Source organism: Triticum urartu, chromosome 3 (assembly GCF_003073215.2).
Source record: "Triticum urartu cultivar G1812 chromosome 3, Tu2.1, whole genome shotgun sequence".
Classification (NCBI taxonomy): domain Eukaryota; kingdom Viridiplantae; phylum Streptophyta; class Magnoliopsida; order Poales; family Poaceae; genus Triticum; species Triticum urartu.
Genome location: NC_053024.1, coordinates 405,449,216 through 405,475,273, shown reverse-complemented (window position 1 = coordinate 405,475,273; position 26,058 = coordinate 405,449,216). Strand labels below are relative to the sequence as shown.

Genomic DNA, 26,058 nt, shown 5'->3' with positions numbered 1-26,058 from the left:
GTCAAAGCCAGCCCGCGGCGATCGGGGGAGTCGGAGCCGCAGAACCGAACGGGGAACAGGGGCTCGATTTCTTCCAAGAAGCAGAAGGCGGATCGGGAATTCACGGCCGGACTCCCGTTCCCATCGGTTCAACTCGCTCCCCGCCGCCTACAGCTCACCCACGCTCGCCGCCCTCCTCCGGAGAAGCTTGATTTTTGGGCATTAGAGGCAATTGAGATGGTGCCCGATGGCAGCGTCAAGGACCAGGAGGCCCCGAGCTCCTCGTCTCCACCCGCTGCGGCGATAGCGAGGGCGGCACGGCCACCTAGGCCAGTGAGCTTTAAGACTAAGAGGATCGTGTGGCACCCGCTGAAGCACCGCCGGTTCCGCGTGGGGGCCACCAAGACGATGGTCGAAGCCTCATCCTCCGCTCGGGCGGTAAGGGGAGCCAGAGAGGTGGGGGAGGCGACCACGGCGGCGGCGGCCATGGGGGCGCCCAAGGAGGACGAGAAGGGGCACACATGCGGCGGCTGGAAGAGGTAACATCATGCTTGGATGACCCTACCGTTCTCTAGGTCCATGCTAGATTTTGTTAGAGTTTTTATATTGATTAAAACATGCAGTGAGAGGATCTAGGCCAAACAATGGCATTGCTTCCCTGGGGTAAGATGGTCACTAGGAAAAGGAAATACATAGCTTGGTTCCTCGTCACTTGTTATCGCTGGTTGCCGCATTTGTAATGTGGCCATTGGTGGGTGTATGTAGATAGATTATATGCTTACATGATTATAGAGAAACCCCTCATGTATTTAGTTAGCTTAACTAGCACTCTTCTCTAATTTTTAACTCTTGTATAGGATCAACAACAATTATCTGATACTTTTATATTTCATTCACTGATACAAATGCTAATTCCTAGTCCGCGTAGATGTACCAATGTCAAGTACATACTTCAACGGTTTTGAGGAGACACAATCACCATTGACAGTATAGACGTTATCAGAAGAAAAGGTTAGAAATTCTTAAAATTGGATTATGGAAACTTTTTCAAAGGTTACCTATTGAAGTCATGTCTCTGAGTCATCAATGTCCCCAAAATTATCTAACTTGCTGAAAATTGCAAAAATGTCTCATCTCAGATGACAGATGCTGTAATTAGTACTCGGTGTTTATGTTTTATCATGCATAAGAGTGTGATGTTGATTGGGAGCTGATTGATAGTGGGGGCGTCAATTGCTTGTGTCTTTATTTCTCTCTCCATCTCTCTCACTGAACCTTTTTGTGTGAAAAGCTGCTACGAACCATTTACTAAGCAAAAATACAATGCATACTTTTTGTTGTTGGTTTAATCAGAGTGCGATCTGTACAATGTATCTACACTGAGTATTTGCTTTTAAACTGGTGCTTGGTGATGTGTGGTACTGTGACACTATCAAGCACCTATAAACGACCACTTGGATTTGCTCTTGTCAGCAATTATCAGACCATATGAGTTGTTGTAAATTGCTGCTACCCTTTGGCTGTTGATTCTTGCTTTTGTTAGAATCATGGATAAGAAGAGAAGATAATGGACTGCACTGACTAAATATATGCTAAACGGCTTGGTCCTTAATTGATAACATATTCATATCGGTGCAAAGTACGCCTATTCGTCTTCTATTATATTCCTTAATTCTCCCCTTGCGAACATCTGTGGTTGCAGTGAGGATGGAAGTTTGTATTGTGGATATTCTAGCTTGAGAGGAGAAGAGCAAGTATGGAAGACTTCTACGACATGAGATCATCTAAAATGGGTGCTAAAAACATAAACCTTTTTGGAGTATTTGATGGTGAGAAATTCACCGTTCAAACACTTCATTGTGTCTCGTTTATTGTTCAGACTAAAGTTATTTTGTCATCACAGGACATGGTGGTTCATGTGCCGCTGAGTATCTCAAGGAGCACTTATTTGAAAATCTCCTGAAACACCCCTCTTTCATTACTGATACAAAAACAGCAATAAGTATGATGTTTACTCATCAGCGTTACTTCAAAATCATTCAGTGCATCTAGTAGGGTAATCGACCATAGTAACTAATGGTAATTCCAGGTGAGAGCTATATGAAGACTGACTCAGATTTCTTGGATGCTGAAACCAATATTCATAGAGAGGCTGGGTCAACTGCATCAACAGCAATTTTTGTTGGCAACCACCTCTATGTGGCAAATGTTGGCGATTCACGGGCTGTAATATCGAAGGCGGGCAAAGGTGTGATTTTTTTTCCAGAACTTTTATCCCAGTTAATGTTGACCATGTATTATATGTTATTGTAATAAATCACTTCATAACTTTCTAGGATAAATGTTTGCATACATTACCTATTATCGCGATCCTGGTGTGTTATTTTAAATTTGCGATGAATCTCATTGCGACGGAGTATCATGTAGCAGATAAGGCCTCCTTTGGTTTGGAGGAATTTTGCAGGATTTTCATAGGATAGGATTTCTATAGGAAAAATTCCTTCAGAGCTCTTTGGTTTGTAGGAATGAAATCCTATTCCTATGGAGGAATTCTTCCTATCCTCCACATTTCATAGGAAAACAAACATTAGCCTAGACTCAATGGAAAAAATCCTATGGTGTGAATCAAAGGGCATCTCTTTTTCTATTCCTATGCATAGGATTTGAGATGCATGTCATCTCATTTCCTATGACTTTCCTATTCCTATGATTTTCCAATCCTATGAACCAAAGGAGGCCTAAATGTTTTTTAGAGTTGGTATTTTTGTCGTATCATGTCAGTAATGCACGCCAGTTAATTTTACATTCACTTTTCTTTGTCAAATGAGTTACTGGACAGATCGTGTTTCAAGAATGTAAATAGGTGGAAACTGGTAGTTGATAATGTGAAATATCCGGTGTTTGTATTTGAGAAAATGTGTATATATGAAACAGCACAACTGAAAATGCATATTGGGAAACACGAAGACCGAATAGGAGCTATGTTTCCTAACATTTCAACGCTGATAGTATTTTGTTGGAGAGGCTCCCGCGTCGCTCCCGCGGGCGGCTCGGGAGAAACCCTAGCCGCCACCGCCACCTACCCCACCTCCAGTCCTCCTCCTCCCGCCGCCGCCGGAGGCGTCGCCGGGCAAAGCCCGCGCGGCGGCGGGGACGTCTCACCCTCCTCTCATCCAGGCGTGGCGGCGCGGGGCGCTCGACTGGCGACGGGGACTCGCGCGCGGATGTGGGCATGCCCACGCAGTGGGTGTGCAGTGCGGCGGCGCGGGTGGTGCGGAGCCGCGGACGGCTCGGCAGGGACTCGGCGCTGCTCTGTCCCAGGGAGCTCCACCTTCAGGTCTTGCTTCCTTGGGGTGGCAGCCTGCTCCCTTCGCCGGCGTTCCCCGTGGCCGAGGCCGGGGGCTGGTGGTGCAGGGCGGAGCTGGTGGTCAGCGCAGCGTGCGGGCTTGGGTGACGCGGTGTCCCTGTGAGCTGCCATGCCTGATCTGGGGGCGCCCAGATCTGGATCCCGCTGGTGCGGTGGCTCACATGGCCCGGCAGGCTCCATTGCTGCGGCTGGGGGGGTCGACGGTGGCTGCTGTCGACGGGGTAGGCGTGTGGTGGTGTGTTGTGGCCGGCGGTGAGGGATTGGGTGCAGGTGGCGGCTGAGATCGACCGGCTCTGTCTGTGCAGGTGCTCGAGGTGAGTGGCTGTGATACCGGATATCTCTTGCTGGACCTAGCGGGGACGCTCGCCGGGGACTGGCAGGAGGGGGTAGGTCTAACGCTGCCGGACTTGGTGGCCGGCGTGGCGGAGATGGCCGGGCTGGGATGCTTCAGGCGAAAGCCTTCTGCCGACATCGTCGACAACTATGATGGCGACGTCCTCGGGCGCCGTTTCCCTTCATGAAGGCATCATTAGGGAGCTACCGTTGCCGCTATTTTCCTGTGCTCTGGGCGAAAGCCTTAGATCCTTCTCTGGATCGGACGACGACGCCATCTTTGATGTCGTTTTCCCCCTTGGGGGCGTTGTTTTAGGAGCCATGGATCCGCAGTTGGTCTATTGATGTCTGGGTTGGAGCGTTGGTTCGGGTTGTTGGTTTGTAGGGCGGTGGCGGTGGAGGTGCTCTGTGGCGGTGACCAATGCCTTGGTCATCCAGTGCTGATGGTTGGCCTCTCCTTTTGGGGGCTCGTGGCGGCGGTGAGGTCTCGGTGGTCGCTGCTCTTCGACGGCGTTTGAGGTTTGGTTGCCTCGCACAGTGCTCTGGTTCTCTCTATTTGTGACGGCGGCCGTGGTGTGGCCCAGAGGAGGTGCAGGATTGTCTCGGTGGATCATTGCCCTTCGGTGCGGTCTGTGGCTCTCTCTGTCGCGACGTTCCTAGGCAGTGGGATGCCCTTCGACGGTGGCTGCGACTTCCTAGCCCTTCAAGGTGCTGAGTGAATGCAGAGCAGCAGACGACTTCTTCTCTACGTCTTCTCGGCGGCGGACCTCCTTTCGACCAATCCAACAAAGCTAGTTCCCGCTCTTCTTGGTCCGCCGGTGGTGATGGGTGCTAAGTTCTTGGTGTTGGCTGCTTGTCGCAGCTTGCTTCTGGTTCTCTCTCTGTGGTTCTTTGTTCGTAGCTTGCGTCTGGTTCTCCTCTCTGTTTTTCTTTGTTCCTTCTTGGGTGTGTTGGCTGCTATCTCTTGTACCCGTTGTCTTGTATCTTTCTTATTTATAATGAAAATGGTTCAGGCCGGCGTAAGCCCACCGTAGCACCGTCAAAAAAATAGTATTTTGTTGGATAATGCATTTGTGTAGTAGTTGCTTAAATTTCGGGGTTGGCTTACAACCATTTAAATATCCGGTGATTGTATTGCATGAGCAGCTTATCTACCAGTATCTGTTGATATTGGGATATTCATATAACATATTGGTAAATCAGTTCGGTTTATCTTCTTTGCAGCTATTGTGCTCTCTGATGATCACAAACCAGACAGAAGTGACGAGCGGGAACGGATTGAAAATGCTGGAGGAGTTGTTACATTTAGTGGTAAGCCTGACACTAGTTATATGATGATTTACTTTGTTGAAAACCAATCACGTGTTTGTTGAAATATCTATTAGCTGATAATGCCAAATGTTTGCTTTGCAGGAACATGGAGGGTAGGTGGTGTACTTGCCATGTCTCGGGCATTTGGAGATCGTTTGTTGAAGCCGTTTGTTGTTGCAGAGCCTGAGATTCAGGTGATCTTGCAATACTCAGTAACTTGCTGTTGTTTATACCGACTGCAAAGATGCCATTACACAATAATGCCCTAGGTCCTGATAGATGTCATGTATGCACTTGGCCACAGGGCAATTTACTTGAGTATTTGCAAAATATTTTGTCAGGAACAAGAAATAGATGATGAATTGGAGTATCTGATTTTGGCTAGTGATGGCCTGTGGGACGTGGTGTCAAATGAGGTCAGTATACCATAATACTCCATTCGTTCACAAATATAAGATGTTCTAACTTTTTTCTGAATCAGACGTTTTAGTGTTTGTTCACTCATTTCAGTCCATATGTAGTCCATATTGAAATATCCAAAACATCTTATAGTATTTGTACGGAGGGAGTACCAAATTTCATGCACAGCTGCACACACATTTTATTTTCCATTTCTTTGCGCCATGACTACCAATAGTGAAATCTCCGGTGGACTTTCTTTGTTGCATTATATATTGTAGTATGAGTTGTGGCAAATAGGGACTTGTATACGTCGTACCGACATGTGTTGTATTGAACTTGACATGTCTAGTGCACCATTGTGAAGACGCAGTGATGCAAACCAATTTGCTTTGAGCCTTATTCGGTCAGTTAATATACTATTGAAAAAGCATGGCTTCAGGATTGACAATTCGTTGACTTGTGCAAAGTTACCATCTCTTATTCTCTTCAGGCGAGAAGAAAATGATTTTCTTGCCAGCAGCTCGTTTGATTTTGCATTTAAAACTGTCATTCCTTGCTAAATTTGTGCTCATATATAATAAATGTGGTTTTGCAGCACGCCGTTGCATTTGTGAAGGAGGAGGTGGGCTCTGAAGCTGCGGCCCGAAAGCTGACAGAGATCGCTTTCACGCGTGGGAGCGCCGACAATATAACATGCATAGTTGTAGAGTTTCACCGTGCCAAATAAGTGACCAAGGTTGATCTTCTTGTTTCTTTTTAGCTTATTATATATGGGATCACCTGCCATGATGCAGGTCGAACTATGGCCTCTTCATCGGTTGTCTATAATATTCCTTCATTTGTTGTGCTTGGGGTCATTGTAGAATTTCTCTTAGGGCTTGTTCGGTTTATAGAGGATTGAAGGGGGTTGAGGAGGATTAAATCCCCTACAAGTCTGCATCCCCTCAACCCCGTCCAATCCTCAATAAACCAGCGGAGAGTACAATCACGAGAAATTCTTGTGACAGTAGCTTCTTCGGGATAGGTTTAACCGAACAAAGACCAGCGAAGCTGTCATCATGAGAACCACTGTCAAGAATAGCTCGAACTGTGGACGTGTTTGCTTCACAGATGGTAACGCAAACGTTATGGAAAACATATCACATGATGTATTAGATGCAGAATGGACAAATACAGTCTCGTTTGGTTTAACCATGTAACGGAAATGACTCCCTTGACACAGCAGACCAGAACCACTAATAAATGAACAGCTTCTCAGAGCAATAAAATCAACATTGTTAAAACATTCAACTTCTAAAATAAACGCTTTTAGTACTTCACAAATCTGACCCACCCAATTCCGTCCGTTTCTGATACACTTTCATCTCTTTGTTCATTTGTAACTAATCAAGTGGATTTTTCAGTGTATGTGAAATATAAAGAGAAGTACTCTACTACTCCCTCTTTAGTTGTACTATTGAAACAATTGCAATCATCCATGTAATCAATCTTACTGGTTTGCAGCATGAATCCCTTTTTAAAATATTTGTTTTTACTAATTAGGAAGTGAATCCTTTTCTAAAATAAAATTTATTTACTATTTCCTTCGTAAACAAAATGTAAGGTGTTTTAGATCACTAGAGCAATTAGGAATTTCTACAAATGTGTCCTAATAAATACTTTCCAGAACAGAAAAAAGAAACTGAAGGAGAGAAGAAAAAAAGAATTTGACCGGAGTGGGATTTGAACCCACGCCCTTTCGGACCAGAGCCTTAATCTGGCGCCTTAGACCAACTCGGCCATCCGATCTTTGATGCCCAACTATTGGGATTGTCCCTCATATCAGAATGGAATTCCTGACCAAGCCACTTATGTTTTTCATCAATTCATCAGAAACAGAAACAAAAGCAAGGTGACCAGGTGTTTTACCCTCGGACCAGAAAGACTGAAGTTTAACAAAAGGTTACAATGTCCCTCTTCCCATCCGAATGAAGTTCTATCTACCCACCTGGCTAGCTACAAATCAGAGTCATGGCTTCGCTTGTGAGGATTTCACGTATCGCATGGGTGGTCATTCATGGTGGAATCAGAGTCGAAAGATCGTGCCGTGAACTGTGATGGATGATGATGATGCCGCTTGTTGGTGGCATCGATGAATGCTTCTTCTCAGCGGCATGTGTTTGGCAAGATACATCGACCTATCGTGGCTGAGTCGCAGACATGTGCTGCTTTTAGTTCTTACCGGTTTGTCTGTAATAATAAATCAGAGTTTTTCCAAAATAATTAGAGCAAAATTGCACCACATTTTGGGAAGTTGCTTTTGATATCCTGTCCCTGTAGTGTCGTGAAGTCAGAAGACATGCGTCTTTGAACTACCACTGACTCGGTGCAAATATTGCTGTATAATACGTACAAATGTGGTTCTCTGTAATTTGCGGGACTAAAATAAATTCAGCCGTTATAAAGGGAAGGGAAGCCGCGTCCCACGAACCCGGCGAAATATCTTATCTTCTCGTCCCCGCGCGCCAAGCCGCAGACTCACACAGAACCCAAAACCCTACGCCCCAGCCACTCACCGGAGATGGCCGGCGGCGATATTCTCCTCCGCACCCACGGCGGCCTCCCCGTCCTCGCCAGGGCCTCCCCTTGCAGCCTCCGCCTCCGTCTTACAGCCAGCGGCCGTCGAGCCCCTTCTTCCCTGGCCGCCGCCAAGGTCGACATCGGCGACGTCGTCAGCCAGCTCCGGTCGGGAAGCGCCCGCGGCGCGGCCGACCCGAAGAGGCAGCGGAGGGTCTCGGAAGGCGGACTTGCGTTTCCCAGGGTTGTCACGAGCAGGATAAGGGGTGCCGAGGAGGAAGGGGAAGGGGAGGCTCCGCAATTGGACGCGGAGAAGATTGGCGGCGAGGCGGGTGGCGTGGATGGCTCCTACCTCAGCGAGACACGGTAATAGAGAAAGCTGAAGGCTACAAACGCCCACTCTCAAATCTTTTCAGAATTGTAGAAATGGAGAGTTTGAGTTAATGTCGCCTGATTTTACTGTTTGAAATAAGAAATGCTGGGTGTTCCTACGAGTATAGAGCTTAAATATCAAAACAGTGTGGTAGGAATAAATATAGAATGTATGTTATAATACTGTTCTGCTACAGTTAATTGATTCTACAGAGTTCTAAACTTCTAATAGCGTCCTGTGTGGTAGAAATGGAGAGTTTGAGACATTGAGGTCAGTTAATGTCGCCTGATTTTACTGTTTGAAATATAAAAAATGTGGGTGATTCTATGAGTAGAGCTTAAATCTTAAAACAGCGCGGTAGGAAGAAATTTAGAATACTGTTCTGCTACACTTAATTGATTCTTACAGAGTTCTAAACTTCTAATAGCGTCATCTGTTTGTGTGAATGCAAATCCGTAGCATTATAATCGACGGTTGCCGCCTCTTTGAAGTACTGCTGTGTTTGACATTACGGTGAATTATATTTGTATCATTTGGTTGGGCCGCTGTTAGATACTTGGGTTCTTGCCTTGTCTTTTCTCTGAACCAAGCTGCAAATGGGCATGCTGTGTTCCAGAACATGTAAGTTGATGAGAGTATAGTCATTGGCTATATAATTTTTTATCTACTAATTTCTTACTGCAGCTGTAAAATAAGTATGGCACAGAAAAACATAGAACAACAACCAAATTTTTTGTGTTACTCGGTTTTATGTAATTCGACGCTAGGGAGTACAGATGCCATCTGGAATTGGCAACTAAACAACTAATGGTTCTAGTTCGTGACGCCAGTTGCTAACTAGACTGTGTTTGCCTGAAAGTCGAGAACTGTCAATAGCTTTATGCATTTGGATTTTTCGGTTTAGTAATCTCCTGCATATTGCAGGTTTGATCAGTGTGCTATTTCTGAATTATCACTGAAAGGCGTCAAAGATGCTGGATATGGAAGGATGACCCAGGTGCAGGAGGCAACTCTGCCAGTAATCCTTCAAGGTCAACAAAACTGCATATATTGTTGCTTCACTCTGATACAAATCTCTTGGGTGGGAGCCCTGTAACTGATATTCCAATGTATTGCTCCACTACAGGGAAAGATGTTCTTGCAAAAGCGAAGACAGGAACAGGAAAAACCGTTGCCTTTTTGGTACTCCTTTTTATTCAGCCCCAATAGTCAAATCGATGGTGTTAGCATTTACTGAACTATTGCAGTGATATTCTAAATCATTATCCAGTCCAACTGAGTTTCCTTTTTGCGTTTCTAGCTGCCAGCCATTGAGGTTCTCTCTAAATTACCCAGTTCTCAACGGAGTCAGTTGCGGTCGTCTATAAATTTGCTTGTGATGTGCCCTACTAGAGAGCTTGCAAACCAAGTCGCTGTTGAGGCCAAAAAGCTTCTCAAGTATCATCGCTCGCTAGGTGTTCAGGTTGTAATTGGTGGCACAAGAATAACTCAAGAGCAACGTAACATGCAGGCTAACCCGTGTCAGGTGATTACTTATCAGCTCAAGTTTGCACATATCTAGGTGTGGTTTATGCACTAATACTTTGTTTTGGCCAAACAGATTCTTGTTGCTACACCTGGAAGGCTTAAGGATCATCTTGAGAACACACCTGGTTTTTCTACTCGGCTCAAAGGGGTGAAGGTTCTTGTTCTTGATGAAGCTGACCGCCTACTTGACATGGGATTCAGAAGAGATATTGAAAAAATTATGGCTGCCACTCCTAAAGACCGTCAGACACTGCTGTTTTCTGCTACTGTTCCAGAAGAGGTAACTGCGTCTGTCATTATGCACTTTTAATGCCTATTTACAGTCTAATTTTGTTGAATGTTTGTTATTAGGTCCGTCAAATTTCTCACGTAGCAATGAGGAAGGACTATAGGTTCATTAACACCGTTAAAGAGGGTGACGAGGAGACACATTCACAGGTTTAGACCATCATTTTTTATGAGCTGTACGGTAAATGTTTAAAGCAAGAAAGTACCTTACATTAGTGCTGCTGCATCAGGTTAGCCAGATGTATATGATCGCACCACTTGATCTGCACTTCTCTATATTATATGATGTACTGAAGAAGCATGTCGCAGATGATGCGGACTACAAAGTAAGTTATCTTAGCAGGTAGTTTCAATCATGCATATTTAAGATGTATTGTGTCTCCTTAACTCATTACCCATGCAATTTTGCAGGTGATTATATTCTGTACTACTGCAATGGTCACGAAACTTGTTGCTGAAGTTCTGTCTCAGCTGAAACTGAATATAAGAGAGATTCATTCCAGAAAGTCACAATCTGCAAGAACTAAGGTCTCGGATGAATTCAGAAGGTCAAAGGGTGTGATATTAGTTAGTTCTGATGTATCTGCCCGTGGTGTTGATTATCCTGATGTCACCCTTGTCATACAGGTAGGTTCTGTTTTCACAGATTTAATTTTACCAATATCTCATGCACATTCCTCATAGAATTTATTTGCATTTATAAGGTTGGGATTCCTGCTGGTAGAGAACAGTATATACATAGAATTGGTAGGACAGGACGGAAAGGCAAGGAAGGGCAGGGCCTCTTACTGTTGGCTCCCTGGGAAAGCCATTTTCTTACCAGCGTGAAAGATCTGTCGGTATCAGAGGCTGTGACGCCTTCAGTTGATTCAAGCACTCAAACAGAAGTAAGCAGTATTCAGTTTAAGCACTGCTTTTTGCGAGGTTTATTAGTTGTGTAGCTCGTTGTGTCGTTTGATCAGTCTGGTGCAAATTCAGCAGCGATGGACTACTATTAGCTGTGCATTTAACCGTCGATTTTCTTATGACAGGTGAAAGGTGCACTCAGAAGAGTAGAGATGAAGAGCAAGGAATCAGCATATCAAGCATGGTTAGGGTACTACAACTCAAACAAGACCATTGGTGGTAACAAGTCCAGACTTGTTACTCTCGGCGAAGAGTTCAGCCGGAGCATGGGACTTGCAGCCCCACCAGCCATACCCAAGCTCATTCTTCGTAAGATGGGTCTTAGCAAAGTTCCTGGCTTTCGATCTACATAGCCTGATCTGCAAGGGCAAAAGCAGGACGCACGACTGGGCCAACCACAATGCACCTCAGTGCTGCTGATACTGGGGATTTGCAGATTGGTCTGCGGAGGATGGTCAGAGTTTGGACAACCATAGCTTCTCTCCGAGCTCAGAAGTCTTCACTTCCAGCGTGGCCACTGTATTATTTTTGACGCCAAATCTTGACCGGTTCTTTAGTGCTGGTATGCTAAATCTTGACCGGTTCACTATCCATAGGAGACGGGTTCAGACAGACCCCATTGATTCATTATGTAAAGCAACAGACCAAACGATTCAGTGTCCTGATAGGATATGCTCCGATCCTTTTTCAGAAATGTATTGCTCACTGTACCACAGGGCACCACATACCTTAACAAACCCATGTCGCTACGATATGTATCAGCTAGTATTTCTGCCTGTTGTATGGAATCAGGCTTTTTCTGATGGGCAGATTAATGTGATGTGTCGTAAATCTGTTAAATGCATTATCAGCATGGTCACTCCAGATAGATTGTATTACCTCAGTCTCAAACGACAAATCTAAGACAACTAGTTCGCGACGGAGGAAGTACAAAACGTATTTCCTTACACCCTGTTTGGATTTAGTGTCAAAAAGAGAATGAGGTGTTGCTTAATGGCTTGCTTGCTTAAAATGCTTAGTCATATGCTTCAAAAGCTTTCAACCACTTTCTTATTTTCACATGTGTCCCAAACCAAAAGTCAAACTCGGTTTCACCGATTTGATCTATCCGGCGCCACCGAGTTCATTTGACATAGTCATAGACAGAAACCCTAATCATTTCGGTCTCACCGATAGGGATCTCGGTCTCACCAAGATGGGATTGCAAACTCTCTATTTCCCTTCGTAACGTTTCGGTCTAACCGAGATGAGCGATCGGTCCCACCGAGTTCGCAATGCAAACTCTCTGTTTTTCTTTCGTAACGTTTCGGTCTCACCGAAATGAGCGATCAGTTTCACCAAGTTTGCCCGACCAACTCTCTATTTGCCTATTACTGAAATCGGTCTCACCGAGTTCATGTGATCGGTCTAACCGAGATTAAGTTATGCCCTAACCCTAACATATCGGTCCCACCGAAAAGCCTAACGTTCACATTTTGAACTAAATCGGTCCGACCGAGTTTCACTATTCAGTCCCATCGAGTTTGGTAAATTGTGTCTAACAGTTAGATTTTATGTGGAGGCTATATATATACCCCTCCACCCTTCCTCCATTCGGGAGAGAGCGATCAGAACGTGCCTACACTTTTATTACTCATTTTCTGAGAGAGAACCACCTACTCATGTGTTGAGACCAAGATATTCCAATCCAACCACAAGAATCTTGATATCTAGCATTCGCCAAGTTGCTTTCCACTCAAATCATCTTTCCACCATATTCAAATCTGTGTGAGAGAGTTGAGTGTCGGGGAGACTATCAGTTGAAGCACAAGAGCAAGGAGTTCATCATCACCACACCATCTATTACCTTTTGGAGAGTGGTGTCTCCTAGATTAGTTAGGTGTCACTTGAGAGCCTCCGTCAAGATTGTGGAGTTGAACCAAGGAGTTTAGGGCAAGGATATCACCTACTTTGTGAAGATCTATCCAAGTGAGGCAAGTCCTTCGTGGTCGATCACTACAAAAAAAAAGACACATTCTTGACATTTTGGGCCGAACAAATTTTTTTTGTCATGCTTATGACGATAATTGTGACAAAACCCGGTATCATCATAGATGTGGTGGGCTCCTACTTCTATGACAAAAAATCATGAAAGAAAATGGACTTTTCGTCCTGGGCGGGCCGGAGACGCAACTGCATGACATTCTTTGGGTCGTCCATGACGGAAAAAACCGTGGTAGAAGCGAGGGCGAGGAAAATATCGGGGAGTTCCTGAAGGAAATATGCCCTAGAGGCAATAATAAAGTTATTATTTATTTCCTTATATCATGATAAATGTTTATTATTCATGCTAGAATTGTATTAACCGGAAACATAATACATGTGTGAATACATAGACAAACAGAGTGTCACTAGTATGCCTCTACTTGACTAGCTCGTTAATCAAAGATGGTTATGTTTCCTAACCATGAACAATGAGTTGTTATTTGATTAACGGGATCACATCATTAAGTGAATGATCTGATTGACATGACCCATTCCATTAGCTTAGCATCCGATCGTTTAGTATGTTGCTACTACTTTCTTCATGACTTATACATGTTCCTATGACTATGAGATTATGCAACTCCCGTTTGCCGGAGGAACACTTTGTGTGCTACCAAACGTCACAACGTAACTGGGTGATTATAAAGGAGCTCTACAGGTGTCACCAAAGGTACATGTTGGGTTGGCGTATTTCGAGATTAGGATTTGTCACTCCGATTGTCGGAGAGGTATCTCTGGGCCCTCTCGGTAATGCACATCACTTAAGCCTTGCAAGCATTGCAACTAATGAGTTAGTTGCGGGATGATGTATTACAGAACGAGTAAAGAGACTTGCCGGTAACGAGATTGAACTAGGTATTGGAATACCGACGATCGAATCTTGGGCAAGTAACATACCGATGACAAAGGGAACAACGTATGTTGTTATGCGGTCTGACCGATAAAGATCTTCGTAGAATATGTAGGAGCCAATATGGGCATCCAGGTCCCGCTATTGGTTATTGACCGGAGACGTGCCTCGGTCATGTCTACATTGTTCTGAACCCGTAGGGTCCGCACGCTTAAGGTTTCGATGACAGTTATATTATGAGTTTATGAGTTTTGATGTACCGAAGGAGTTCGGAGTCCCGGATGAGATCGGGGACATGACGAGGAGTCTCGAAATGGTCGAGACATAAAGATTGATATATTGGACGACTATATTCGGACATCGGAAAGGTTTTGAGTGATTCGGGTATTTTTCGGAGTACCGGGTAGTTACGGGAGAAGGAATGGGCCTTGATGGGCTTTAGTGGGAAGAGGAGAAAGGGCCAAGGGGCTGCTGCGCCCCCCTCCCCTCTAGTCCGAATTGGACTAGGGAAAGGGGGGCCGGCCACCTCTCCTTCTCCTCCACTTCCTTCTCCCTTCCTCCCCTCTTGGTGGACTCCTACTAGGACTTGGAGTCCTAGTAGGACTCCACATCCTGGCCGCACCTAGCCTTGGCCGGCCTCCTCCTCCTCCATCCTTTATATACTGAGGCAAGGGGCACCCCATGGACACAAGTTGATCCACATGATCTTATTCTTAGCCGTGTGCGGCGCCCCCTGCCACCATAATCCTCGATAATATTGTAGCGGTGCTTAGGCGAAGCCCTGCGACAGTAGTACATCAAGATCGTCACCATGCCGTCGTGCTGACGGAACTCTTCCCCGACACTTTGCTGGATCGGAGTCCGGGGATCGTCATCGAGCTGAAAGTGTGCTAAAACTCGGAGGTGCCGTAGTTTCGGTGCTTGATCGGTCGGACCGTGGAGAGGTACGACTACATCAACCAAACGCTTCCGTTGTCGATCTAGAAGGGTATGTAGATCACACTCTCCCCTCTCGTTGCTATGCATCACCATGATCTTGCGTGTGCGTAGGAATTTTTTTGAAATTACTACGTTCCCCAACAGTTCCCGGTTACGGTGGGTGGTCGGGGGCCGAGCGATACGCGTTTCTCTCGTACACGTACGCGCGCGTGTGCGAGGCGTTGCGCTCTGAATGAACCCGAGCGAGACGTTGGGCTCTAACTGAACCCGATCGATTGCACCAGCTACGTTACTGAACCCAAGCGATTGATCCCTTGCTGTTAACTGAACCCGAGTGATTCCTTGCTACTGCTGCTAACTGAAACCGATCGAACCCTGTCGCCTCCTTCCCTTGATGAACAATGAGTGTTGTTGGGGGGATTTGGATGAACAGTTCCCGGTGGGGGGTTGGATGAACAGGACCCCATGGTAGTAGAGGCCATTGCCGTTGGATGAACAGGACTCCGATCGAGCCGGTTGGCGGTGGATGAACATGACCCCGTGGAGGGCTGGATGAACAGGACCCCGTGGAGGGCTGGTTGAACAGTAGCCGGTGGAGGGTTGGGTGAACAGTAGCTCGTGGAGGGGTGGTTGAACAGGACCCTGTGGAGAGGGCTGGTTGAACAGTAGCCCGCGAAGGAGCGATGGAGGCTTGATGAACAGGAGCCCGTGGATGAACATTCGCAGGTGGAGGCTGGAGGAGGTCGACAGTGGATGAACAGTAGCCCGTGGAGGCTGGAGGAGATCGACGATGGAGATGAACAGTATCTCGTGGAGTCCCGTTTTACGGTACGCCACACCCCTCCCGATGAACAGGACCCGCGTTTCGACCGTAGCGCTCCAACACAAGTCCGTTTCCTCCATTTTGCGGTACTCCACACCCCTCCCGATCAACCGGACCCCGTTTCAACCATAGGAGGTCCAAGAGAAATCCGTTTCCTCCGTTTTGTGGTACGCCAGACCCCTCCCGATGAACAGGATCCTGTTTCGACCGTGGCTAGTCGAACACAAGGTCGTTTCCTCCGTTCTGCGGTACGTCAGGCCTTGTTTCGATCGGTTGTTCCATCCAAGCCGGTTGGCTCCCGATGAACACGACATATTCTGACCCCGTCGGTTGCCTCCCGATGAACATGATGCTGTTTCTCCGTTCTGACCCAGCCGGTTCGCTGCCCGATGAACAGGACGCCGTTGCTGCCATCCGTTGCCTCTCCATGTACACAAGCCCTGGCCGTCCGTATATATATGCGCAAGTACGCGCTTGAGACCCCGCCCGTATGTACGTACGATGTCATATTTTTTGCCCTGTGGTTGTACGTACGTGTACAGGACTTAGACGGGACTGCGTGAACTGCTATGTCGGGTGCTCTACAACGACACGTGCCGCTACTTACTCGGCCACAGTTCATACTTGCAGAGAGATCGATCGACCAATATGTACGTACACGTTCGCAACCAGAATGACAATGCTATGTACGCTTCGACCAGGTGGGTCCCGACTGTTAGGCACTTCCTTGCGTGCGAAGATGTAGCTGGTGGGTCCCAGCAGTTAGGGGGCAAACATTTTTTTTGCGAAATACAGTGGCTCGTCAGGTGGGTCCCTGCTGTCAAATGGAGGAATCATTATTTTCCACGTAATAAGGAGGCACTTCCTTGCTGCGGCCATGGACCCAGCTATCAACCTCTCCACGTATAGTACTCTTTTGATGGAAGTCGTTCCTTGACCACTTTACCACGCCGCGCCGAGAGCACCAGGGCGGTGGACGACGGCTAGGCCTAGGAAGGGGATGACGCGGAGCCGGGGAAGACGCGGCAGTGGAAGCCCACACAGAGAGGAGTACGAGGGTTCACTGGTTCGGCTGCGGTGTGAGGCTGCCGTCGCCGCAGAATAACAGGGGGTGTGGGTGAGTGGATGGCCTGGTCAGCGGTGGGAGTAGTAGGGGGCGGTGAGGCCTCCGCGGCATCACAGCCGGCCACGGGAGGCAAGAGCTCACGGCACGACCGGTGCTGGTTTGGGCGGATGGAGCAAGAAGACTAGAGGTTGAAGAAGCACTACGACTGTTGGATGGACATCGTATGGTCACTGGAGCTAGAATCGTTCATATTGACTAAGTTGACAAAGCCCTCCATACCCGTCAACTTAGTAGGCCCACAAGTCAGCCTCCCACTATGGCGGGTCCCAGCTAGCAAGGGGTATTCATTTTTTCTGTGCGTAATAAGGAGGCCCTTTCTTGCATGCGAAGATATAGCTGGTGGGACCGACCTGTCAGCAGGAGGAACATTTTTTTCGCGAAATACAGAGGCCCTTCCGGTGGGTCTCAGCTGTCAGGTAGAGGAATCATTATTTTACGCGTAATAAGGAGGCATTACCTTGCATGTGGCCGTGGACCCAGCTGTCAGCCTCTCAACGTACAATCCACTTCCAATGGATGTCGTTTGTTGACCGCGTTGACCATGCCGCGCCAAGAGAACCAGGGCGGTGGACGATGGCAAGGCCTAGGAAGGGAACGACACGGAGCCAGGGAAGACTCGGCAGTTGTTTCCCACGCGAAGGGGAGTACGAGGGTTTACTGGTTCGTCCGCCGTCGCCGGAGAATAACAGTGATGTCTACTACACAACCTTCTTCTTGTAGACGTTGTTGGGCCTTCAAGTGCAGAGGTTTGTAGGACAGTAGCAAATTTCCCTCAAGTGGATGACTTAAGGTTTATCAATCCGTGGGAGGCGTATGATGAAGATGGTCTCTCTTAAACAACCCTGCAACCAAATAGCAAAGAGTCTCTTGTGTCCTCAACACACCCAATACAATGGTAAATTGTATAGGTGCACTAGTTCGGCAAAGAGATGGTGATACAAGTGCAATATGGATGGTAGATATAAGTTTTTGTAATCTGAAATTATAAAAACAGTAAGGTAACTAATGATAAAAGTGAGCGAAAACGGTATTGCAATGCGTTGAAACAAGGCCTAGGGTTCATACTTTTACTAGTGCAAGTTCTCTCAACAATAATAACATAATTGGATCATATAACAATCCCTCAACATGCAACAAAGAGTCACTCCAAAGTCACTAATAGCAGAGAACAAATGAAAAGATTATTGTAGGGTACGAAACCACCTCAAAGTTATCATTTCTGATCGATCTATTCAAGAATCCGTAGTAAAATAACACGAAGCTATTCTTTCTGTTCAATATCCTAGAGTTCATACTAGAATAACACCTTAAGACACAAATCAACTAAAATCCTAATTTCACCTAGATACTCCAATGTCACCTCAAGTATCTGTGGGTATGATTATAGAATATGCATCACACAATCTTAGATTCATCTATTCAACCAATATAAAGAACTTCAAAGAGTGCCCCAAAGTTTCTACCGGAGAGTCAAGACGAAAACATGTGCCAACCCCTATGCATAAGTTCACAAGGTCACGAAACTCGCAAGTTGATCACCAAAACATACATCAAGTGGATCACGTGAATATCCCATTGTCACCACAGATAAGCACATGCAAGACATACATCAAGTGTTCTCAAATCCTTAAAGACTCAATCCGATAAGATAACTTCAAAGGGAAAACTCAATCCATTACAAGAGAGTAGAGGGGGAGAAACATCATAAGATCCAACTATAATAGCAAAGCTTGCGATACATCAAGATCGTGCCGAATCAAGAACACGAGAGAGAGATCAATGTGACGCCCCGAGACCGATGCACCAGGTATCTTCCAGTTATTCGCCGACGTTGCCATGTCATTCGCTTGCGTGTTGCATCTTGCCATGCCATCATCCGCATTGCATCATCATGTTTTTCAAAATTTTTATCCGTCCGGATCTCCTAGTTCTTTCCGTTGTCCGTTCTGAGCCCAACCACACTTGCACGTGCCCGCGGCACCTCCGAATTAGTATTTTATAAGTGGCCAAAAAGTGTTCTCGAAATGGGCTGAAAGTTGGCATGCGGTGTTGTTATGTTGTAGGTAGGCCGCCTGCCAAGTTTCATCGCATTCGGAGTCCGTTTGACGCCCCAACGATTATCTATAGCGGCAATAGTAGCCGGTCTTTCGTCGGACGTTTCGGTCTCTGAAACCGCTGACGGGTTTCTCTCTCTCTCTCTGTCTCTCTCTTCTCTCAGCCTGAGGCCTTCTGCACAGTCCTCTACCTACCGCCAGGCCCAACCTAACCTCTCTCGTCAACCCGCGGCCCCCCTCGCGCGTCCGAAAACTTCCCCGAACCCGACCCGACAGTCGTCACCGATGGGTCCGGATCATCCCCTAACATCTACAAAACGTCTCCGTTCTCTTAGTTGGGCTCCCTAACCTATTTATCCGGGACCGTACATTTAAGATCGGAGGGACCAAATGCCCCTATCCAAAATCCACTGACTATATATAGACCCCTAACTTAATCTAGACAAACCCCTAATTTCTAGGGATCCTACCCTAGCGCCGCCACCCACTTTCTCCACAATTTCAGCGCCACCCAGTCGCCGCCTTCACCTGCCTTCCTCGATCCACCCCGCCCCTGCTCCCCTGAGCCCATGCAGCTCCTCGTCGCCTCTCTTCTTCCCCGCTGCCCCCTCTCCCTCTCTCTGTAACATCTCTGGCGCCTCACTTCTCTCTCTCACACAGGACCACGCCAGCGACCGGAGCAGCCGCCCTTGTCTCTGGACCCGCGCCCAGTCTTCGTTCCCGTGCCGCTCGTCGCGTGACCTCTGCTCTCCGCCTGGACCTCCCCACCACCAGATTCGTACTGCTGCAGCCGTTCCCCGACGCCCTGCTGCCGCGATGGAACGATGGCCGCCGGACCTCCTCCATGTTGGCTTCTACCAGCGCGCCCTTCCTCATCCTCGTCGTTCATCACCTGGCTGCCGGAGTCGCAAGAGAACGCCAAGCCACACCATGGTCGCCAGGGACTTCCCCGACCTCGATCCGCCAAGTCCGCCGGCGGGAACGGCCTTCACCGCTCGGATCCGTCGATCCCTCGACCTGCCGCCTCGGTTCCCGGTGACCCCAGTTCGCCGTTTCCGCGCCGAGACCTGATGCCGCCTCGCCGTTGACCTTCAGTGCCGCGTTCTGTCTCTGTCGAGCAAAGGACGAAGGAGCGGTTCCTCGTCGTCGCTTTGACCGCAGGCCCAGTAAGCGCCAGGCTGGCCCAGCTCTAGCAACTCCCGCACCGCACCGGGCCTAGCATCACCGACCTGGGCCATGGCCCATGGGTGAGCCGCCCCTCTCCTTTTGCACTATTGGCCCATGTGCAGTTTCGGCCCATAGCCATTTTTTCCCAGATATGCGATTTAACGATTTTCCCAGGATTTGCCGTTTTGCAGAAACACCCTTGCACATCATGCACATCATAACTCACCAACCGTGCATCGGATCTAAATAAATTATATATGTAACTTGACTAGAATTTTATCTATTTTAATAATATGCCACTTTCAATCATGTTTGACATGTTTAAACTGCTGTTTGCATTAATTTTCTCTTATGCCATGCTAAAATGCTTTATTTCATAACTAATTAACCGTAGCTCGGATTTAAATAATCTTTATATGTAAATGGGGTGGAAAAATGCCTAGTTTAACATGGTGTACTTGCTTTTCATGTTTAATAACTCTAAAATGGTGTTTAGGGCAGAACAGTAACAAATTCAAATATGCACATGAGGAGTTTCCGGACTTGTTGTTTTGTTGTTCCGGCCTCATTTAAACTTGACTAGATAGGTAGTTTTACTTTGCTTCACCCTCTTGCCATGTTTAATAACATTTAATATTGTTGGGTACATAAACGAGATCAAACTAAATAACTTGAATGTGGTGTTCCGTCCATATGCAACTCGTTGCATATTGAGCTCCACTTAATTTGTAGTATTGTTTGTGCACTTTGCCATGCCATGCCGCATTAAACCGGACATGCATCATACTTGATTGTGCATCATGCCATGTTTATGTGATGGTTGTTTACTTTGTTGTTTGCTTCTTTCCGGTGTTGCTTCTTTGGGTTGGTTCCGATAACGTTGCGTTTGTGAGGATCCGTTCGACTACGTCCGTTTGTCTTCTTCATGGACCCGTTCTTCTTCCTTGCGGGATCTCAGGAAAGATGACCATACCCTCGAAATAACATCTATCTTTGCTTGCTAGTTGCTCGCTCTATTTGCTATGCCGCGATACCTACCACTTGCTATATCATGCCTCCCATATTGCCATGTCAAGCCCCTAACCCACCTTTCCTAGCAAACCATTGTTTGGCTATGTTACCGCTTTGCTCAGCCCCTCTTATAGCGTTGCTAGTTGCAGGTGAAGATGAAGTTTGTTCCATGTTTGGAACATGTATATTGTTGGGATATCACTATATATACATTGTTTAATTAATGCATCTATATACTTGGTAAAGGGTGGAAGGCTCGGCCTTATGCCTGGTGTTTTGTTCCACTCTTGCCGCCCTAGTTTCCGTCATACCGGTGTTATGTTCCTTGATTTTGCGTTCCTTACGTGGTTGGGTTATAATGGGAACCCCTTGACAGTTCGCATTGAATAAAACTCCTCCAGCAAGGCCCAACCTTGGTTTTACCTTTTGCCTCACCACCACCTACTTTTCCCTTGGGAGTCGCGCTCCCGAGGGTCATCTTTTTTTAACCCCCCGGGCCAGTGCTCCACTGAGTGTTGGTCCAAACTAGAGCCCCTTGCAGCGCAACCTCGGGGAAACTTGAGGGTTGGTTTTAGTTGTACGGATTGCTCATCCGGTGTGCCCTGAGAACGAGATATGTGCAGCTCCTATCGGGATTTGTCGGCACATTCGGGCGGCTTTGCTGGTCTTGTTTTACCATTATCGTAATGTCTTGTAACCGGGATTCCGAGCCTGATCGGGTCTTCCTGGGAGAAGGAATATCCTTCGTTGACCGTGAGAGCTTGTGATGGGCTAAGTTGGGACACCCCTGCAGGGTTTTGAACTTTTGAAAGCCGTGCCCGCGGTTATGGGAAGATGGGAATTTGTTAATATTCGTTTGTAGAGAAATTGAAACTTAACTTAATTAAAATGCATCAACCGCGTGTGTAGCCGTGATGGTCTCTTCTCGGTGGAGTCCGGGAAGTGAACACGACGTTGGAGTTATGCTTGAACATAAGTAGTTTCAGGATCACTTCTTGATCACTTCTAGTTCACGACCGTGCTTTGCTCCTCTTCTCGCTCTCATTTGCGTAAGTTAGCCACCATAACCTTTTCCTACCCATAAGCTTAAATAGTCTTGATCTCGCGGGTGTGAGATTGCTAAGTCCTCGTGGCTCACAGTTACTTCCAAAACCAGTTTGCAGGTGCCGACGATACCGTGCAGGTGACTCAACCGAGCTCAAGGAGGAGCTCGATGAAGATCTTGTTCATCGTGTTATTTCGTTTTAGTTGATCAGTTGTGGAGCCCAGTCGGGGCGATCGGGGATCTTTTGCATTAGGGGTAGTCTTCTTTTATTTTGGTTCCGTAGTCGGACCTTGATTGTATCTGGTTGATGTAATGTTATATCTATGTATTGTGTGAAGTGGCGATTGTAAGCCAACTCTGTACCTCTTTCTTATTCAATACATGGGATGTGTAAAAATTACCCCTCTTGCGACATGCCTACAATGCGGTTATGCCTCTAAGTCATGCTCCGACACGTGGGAGATATAGCCGCATCGTGGGTGTTACAATAAAACACATAGCTACTAGTACATACCCTGAGCCCCAAGGGTGAACTACTCCCTCCTTGTCATGGATAGCGCCAGGATGATGAAGATGGCCACCGGTGAGGGATCCCCCCTCCGTCAGGGTGCCGAACCAGGTCTAGATTGGTTTTCGGTGGCTACGGAGGCTTGCGGCGGTGGAACTCCCGATCTAGGTTATTTTCTGGAAGTTTGGGGATATATAAGAGGCGTTGGCGTCGGGAACAAGTTAGGGGGGTCCATGAAGTGGCCACGAGGCTGGGGGCGCGCCCCCACCCTCGTGGTGGCCTCAGGACTCTTCTGCTCCATCTCCGATGCTCCGTGGGCTTCTTTTGGTCCAAAAATGATCTCCGTAAATTTTCATGTCAATTGGACTCCGTTTGATATTCCTTTTCTGTGATACTGAAAAACAAGAAAAAAACATGAACTGGCACTAGGCTGTAGGTTAATAGGTTAGTCCCAAAAATCATATAAAATAGCATATAAATGCATATAAAACATCCTAGATGGATAATATAATAGCATGGAACAATCAAAAATTATAGATACGTTGGAGACGTATCAAGCATCCCCAAGCTTAATTCCTGCTCGTCCTCGAGTAGGTAAATGATAAAAACGGAATTTTTGATGTGGAATGCTTCCTAACATAATTTTCAATGTAATTTTCTTTATTGTGGCATGAATATTCAGATCCAAAAGATTCAAGACAAAATTTTAATATTGACATAAAAATAATAATACTTCAAGCATACTAACCAAGCAATTATGTTTTCTCAAAATAACATAGCCAAAGAAAGCTCATCCCTACAAAATCATATAGTTTGGCCATGCTTCATTTTCGTCACACAAAATGCTCCCATCATGCACAACCCGGATGACAAGCCAAGCAATTGTTTCATACTTTAGTATTCTCAAACCTTTTCAACTTTCATGCAATACATGAGCGCGAGCCATGGACATAGCACTATAGGTGGAACAGAATATGATGATGGAGGTTGTGTGGAGAAGACAAAAAAAGAGAAAGTCTCACATCGACGCGGCTAATCAACGGGCTATGGAGATGCCCATCAATTGATGTGAATGCGAGGAGTAGGGATTGTGATGCAACGGATGCATTAGAGGTATAAATGTATGAAAGCTCAACAAAAGACACTAAGTGGGTGTGCATCCAACTTGCTTGCTCACGAAGACCTAGGGCATTTTGAGGAAGCCCATTGTTGGAATATACAAGCCAAGTTCTATAATGAAAATTCCCACTAGTATATGAAAGTGACAAAATAAGAGACTCTCTACTTTGAAGCACAAGTGTGGAAAAAGTATAGTAACATTGTCCCTTCTCTATTTTTGTCTCATTTTTTGGGCTTTCTATTTTTTTGGCCTTTCTCTTTTTTTCCTCACACGGTACAATGCTCTAATAATGATGATCATCACACTTTTATTTATTTACAACTCAAAAATTACAACTCGATACTAGAACAAAAATATGACTCTATATGAATGCCTCCGGTGGTGTACCGGGATGTGCAATGACTCATGAGTGACATGTATGAAAGAATTATGAATGGTAGCTTTGCCACAAATACGATGTCAACTACATGATCATGCAAAGCAATATGACAATGATGAAGCGTGTCATAATAAACGGTACGGTGGAAAGTTGCATGGCAATATATCTCGGAATGGCTATGGAAATGCCATAATAGGTAGGTATGGTGGCTGTTTTGAGGAAGATATAAGGAGGCTTATGTGTGATAGAGCGTATCATGTCTCGGGGTTTGGATGCACCGGCGAAGTTTGCACCAACTCTCGAGGTAAGAAAGGGAAATGCACGGTACCGAAGATGCTAGCAATGATGTAAGGGTGAGAGTGCGTATAATCCACGGACTCAACATTAGTCATAAAGAACTCACATACTTATTGCAAAAATCTACAAGTCATCAAAACCAAGCACTACACGCATGCTCCTAGGGGGATAGATTGGTAGGAAAATACCATGGCTCGTCCCCGACCGCCACTCATAAGGAGGACAATCAAAGAAACACCTCATGCTTCAAATTTGTTACACAACGGTTACCATACGTGCATGCTACGAGACTTGCAAACCTCAACACAAGTATTTTTCTAAAATTCACAAATACTCAACTAGCATGACTCTAATATCACCATCTTCATATCTCAAAACAATCATCAAGTATCAAACTTCTCATAGTATTCAATGCACTCTATATGAAAGTTTTTATTATACCCATCTTGGATGCCTATCATACTAGGACTAATTTCATAACCAAAGCAAATTACCATGTTGTTCTAAAAGACTCTCAAAATAATATAAGTGAAGCATGAGAGATCAATAATTTCTGTAAAATAAAACTATCGTCGTGCTCTAAAAGATATAGGTGAAGCACTAGAGCAAATGACAAACTACTTCAAAAGATATAAGTGAAGATCAATGAGTAGTTGAGTAATTATGTAACTATGTGAAGACTCTCTAACATTTAATAATTTCAGTTCTTGGGATATTATTCAAACAGAAATCAAAACAAAATAAAATAAAATGACGCTCCAAGCAAAACACATATCATGTGGTGAATAAATATATAGCTCCAAGTAAAGTTATCGATGAACGAAGACGAAAGAGGGGATGCCATTCGGGGCATCCGCAATATTAGGCTCTTGGTTTTCCTTGAATATTACCTTAGGGTGCCTTGGGCGTCCCCAAGCTTAGGCTCTTTCCGCTCCTTATTCCATAGTCCATCGAATCTTTATCCAAAACTTGAAAACTTCACAACACAAAACTTAACAGAAAACTCGTAAGCTCCGTTAGTATAAGAACATAAATCACCACTTAGGTACTGTTGTGAAATCATTCTGAATTTATATTGGTGTAATATTGTATTCCAACTTTTGTATGGTTCATACCCTCCGATACTACTCATAGATTAATCTAAATAAGCAAACAACACATATAAAACAGAATCTGTCAAAAACAAAACAGTCTGTAGTAATCGGTAACTCTCGAATACTTCTGTAACTCCAAAAATTATGGACAATTAGGACGACCTGAGAAATTTGTATATTGATCTACTGCAAGTGGAATTGGTATTTTATCGCTCTCTGGTAAAAGATGAAAATTATTTTCGTGAGCGCATACTTTCTGTTTTTGTCACCAAGATCAAACAACAATCACCCAAGAAGATCCTAAAGGCTTTACTTGGCACAAACACTAATTAAAAAATAAAAAACACAAACATAACAGAATATAGATGAACTATTTATTACTAAACAGGAACAAAAAGTAAATAACAAAAATAAAATTGGGTTGCCTCCTAACAAGCGCCATCGTTTAACGCCCCTAGCTAGGCATGATGATTTCAATGATGCTCACATAAAAGATAAGAATTGAAACATAAAGAGAGCATCATGAAGAATATGACTAGCACATTTAAGCCTAACCCACTTCCTATGCATAGGGATTT

The 26,058-nt window shown here is 45.8% G+C and overlaps 2 protein-coding genes and 1 non-coding gene across 3 annotated transcripts; 2 read left to right on the top strand and 1 right to left on the bottom strand.

Annotated features, from left to right (window-relative positions):
* Positions 1-379: 379 nt before the first annotated feature.
* LOC125544129 (probable protein phosphatase 2C 7) lies at positions 380-6,249 on the top strand. The gene is made up of 8 exons (XM_048707710.1): positions 380-518; positions 1,682-1,808; positions 1,883-1,981; positions 2,069-2,227; positions 4,904-4,990; positions 5,093-5,184; positions 5,332-5,406; positions 5,988-6,249. Exons 2-8 carry the CDS (start codon positions 1,736-1,738, stop codon positions 6,117-6,119), a joined length of 717 nt encoding a protein of 238 aa, XP_048563667.1. The 5' UTR covers positions 380-518; positions 1,682-1,735; the 3' UTR covers positions 6,120-6,249.
* Positions 6,250-7,099: 850 nt separating this feature from the next.
* TRNAL-AAG lies at positions 7,100-7,180 on the bottom strand. Its single transcript has one exon. It is a non-coding gene; the product is annotated as a tRNA-Leu (tRNA).
* Positions 7,181-7,853: 673 nt separating this feature from the next.
* On the top strand, positions 7,854-11,857 carry LOC125544128 (DEAD-box ATP-dependent RNA helicase 25-like). The gene is made up of 10 exons (XM_048707709.1): positions 7,854-8,314; positions 9,246-9,352; positions 9,448-9,503; positions 9,622-9,846; positions 9,922-10,128; positions 10,200-10,286; positions 10,367-10,462; positions 10,548-10,763; positions 10,841-11,023; positions 11,168-11,857. Exons 1-10 carry the CDS (start codon positions 7,953-7,955, stop codon positions 11,393-11,395), a joined length of 1,767 nt encoding a protein of 588 aa, XP_048563666.1. The 5' UTR covers positions 7,854-7,952; the 3' UTR covers positions 11,396-11,857.
* Positions 11,858-26,058: the final 14,201 nt, after the last annotated feature.

What these genes read in the sequence shown, in the direction of transcription:
- LOC125544128 (XM_048707709.1), top strand. Translation starts at nt 7,953, where the DNA reads ATGGCCGGCGGCGATATTCTCCTCCGCACCCACGGCGGCCTCCCCGTC. An exon ending in ACGAGGAGACACATTCACAG is followed by an intron (nt 10,287 to 10,366) that starts GTTTAGACCATC and finishes CTGCTGCATCAG; the next exon opens with GTTAGCCAGATGTATATGAT. An exon ending in ATTCAAGCACTCAAACAGAA is followed by an intron (nt 11,024 to 11,167) that starts GTAAGCAGTATT and finishes TTCTTATGACAG; the next exon opens with GTGAAAGGTGCACTCAGAAG.
- LOC125544129 (XM_048707710.1), top strand. Translation starts at nt 1,736, where the DNA reads ATGGAAGACTTCTACGACATGAGATCATCTAAAATGGGTGCTAAAAAC. An exon ending in AATATCGAAGGCGGGCAAAG is followed by an intron (nt 2,228 to 4,903) that starts GTGTGATTTTTT and finishes TCTTCTTTGCAG; the next exon opens with CTATTGTGCTCTCTGATGAT. An exon ending in GGGACGTGGTGTCAAATGAG is followed by an intron (nt 5,407 to 5,987) that starts GTCAGTATACCA and finishes GTGGTTTTGCAG; the next exon opens with CACGCCGTTGCATTTGTGAA.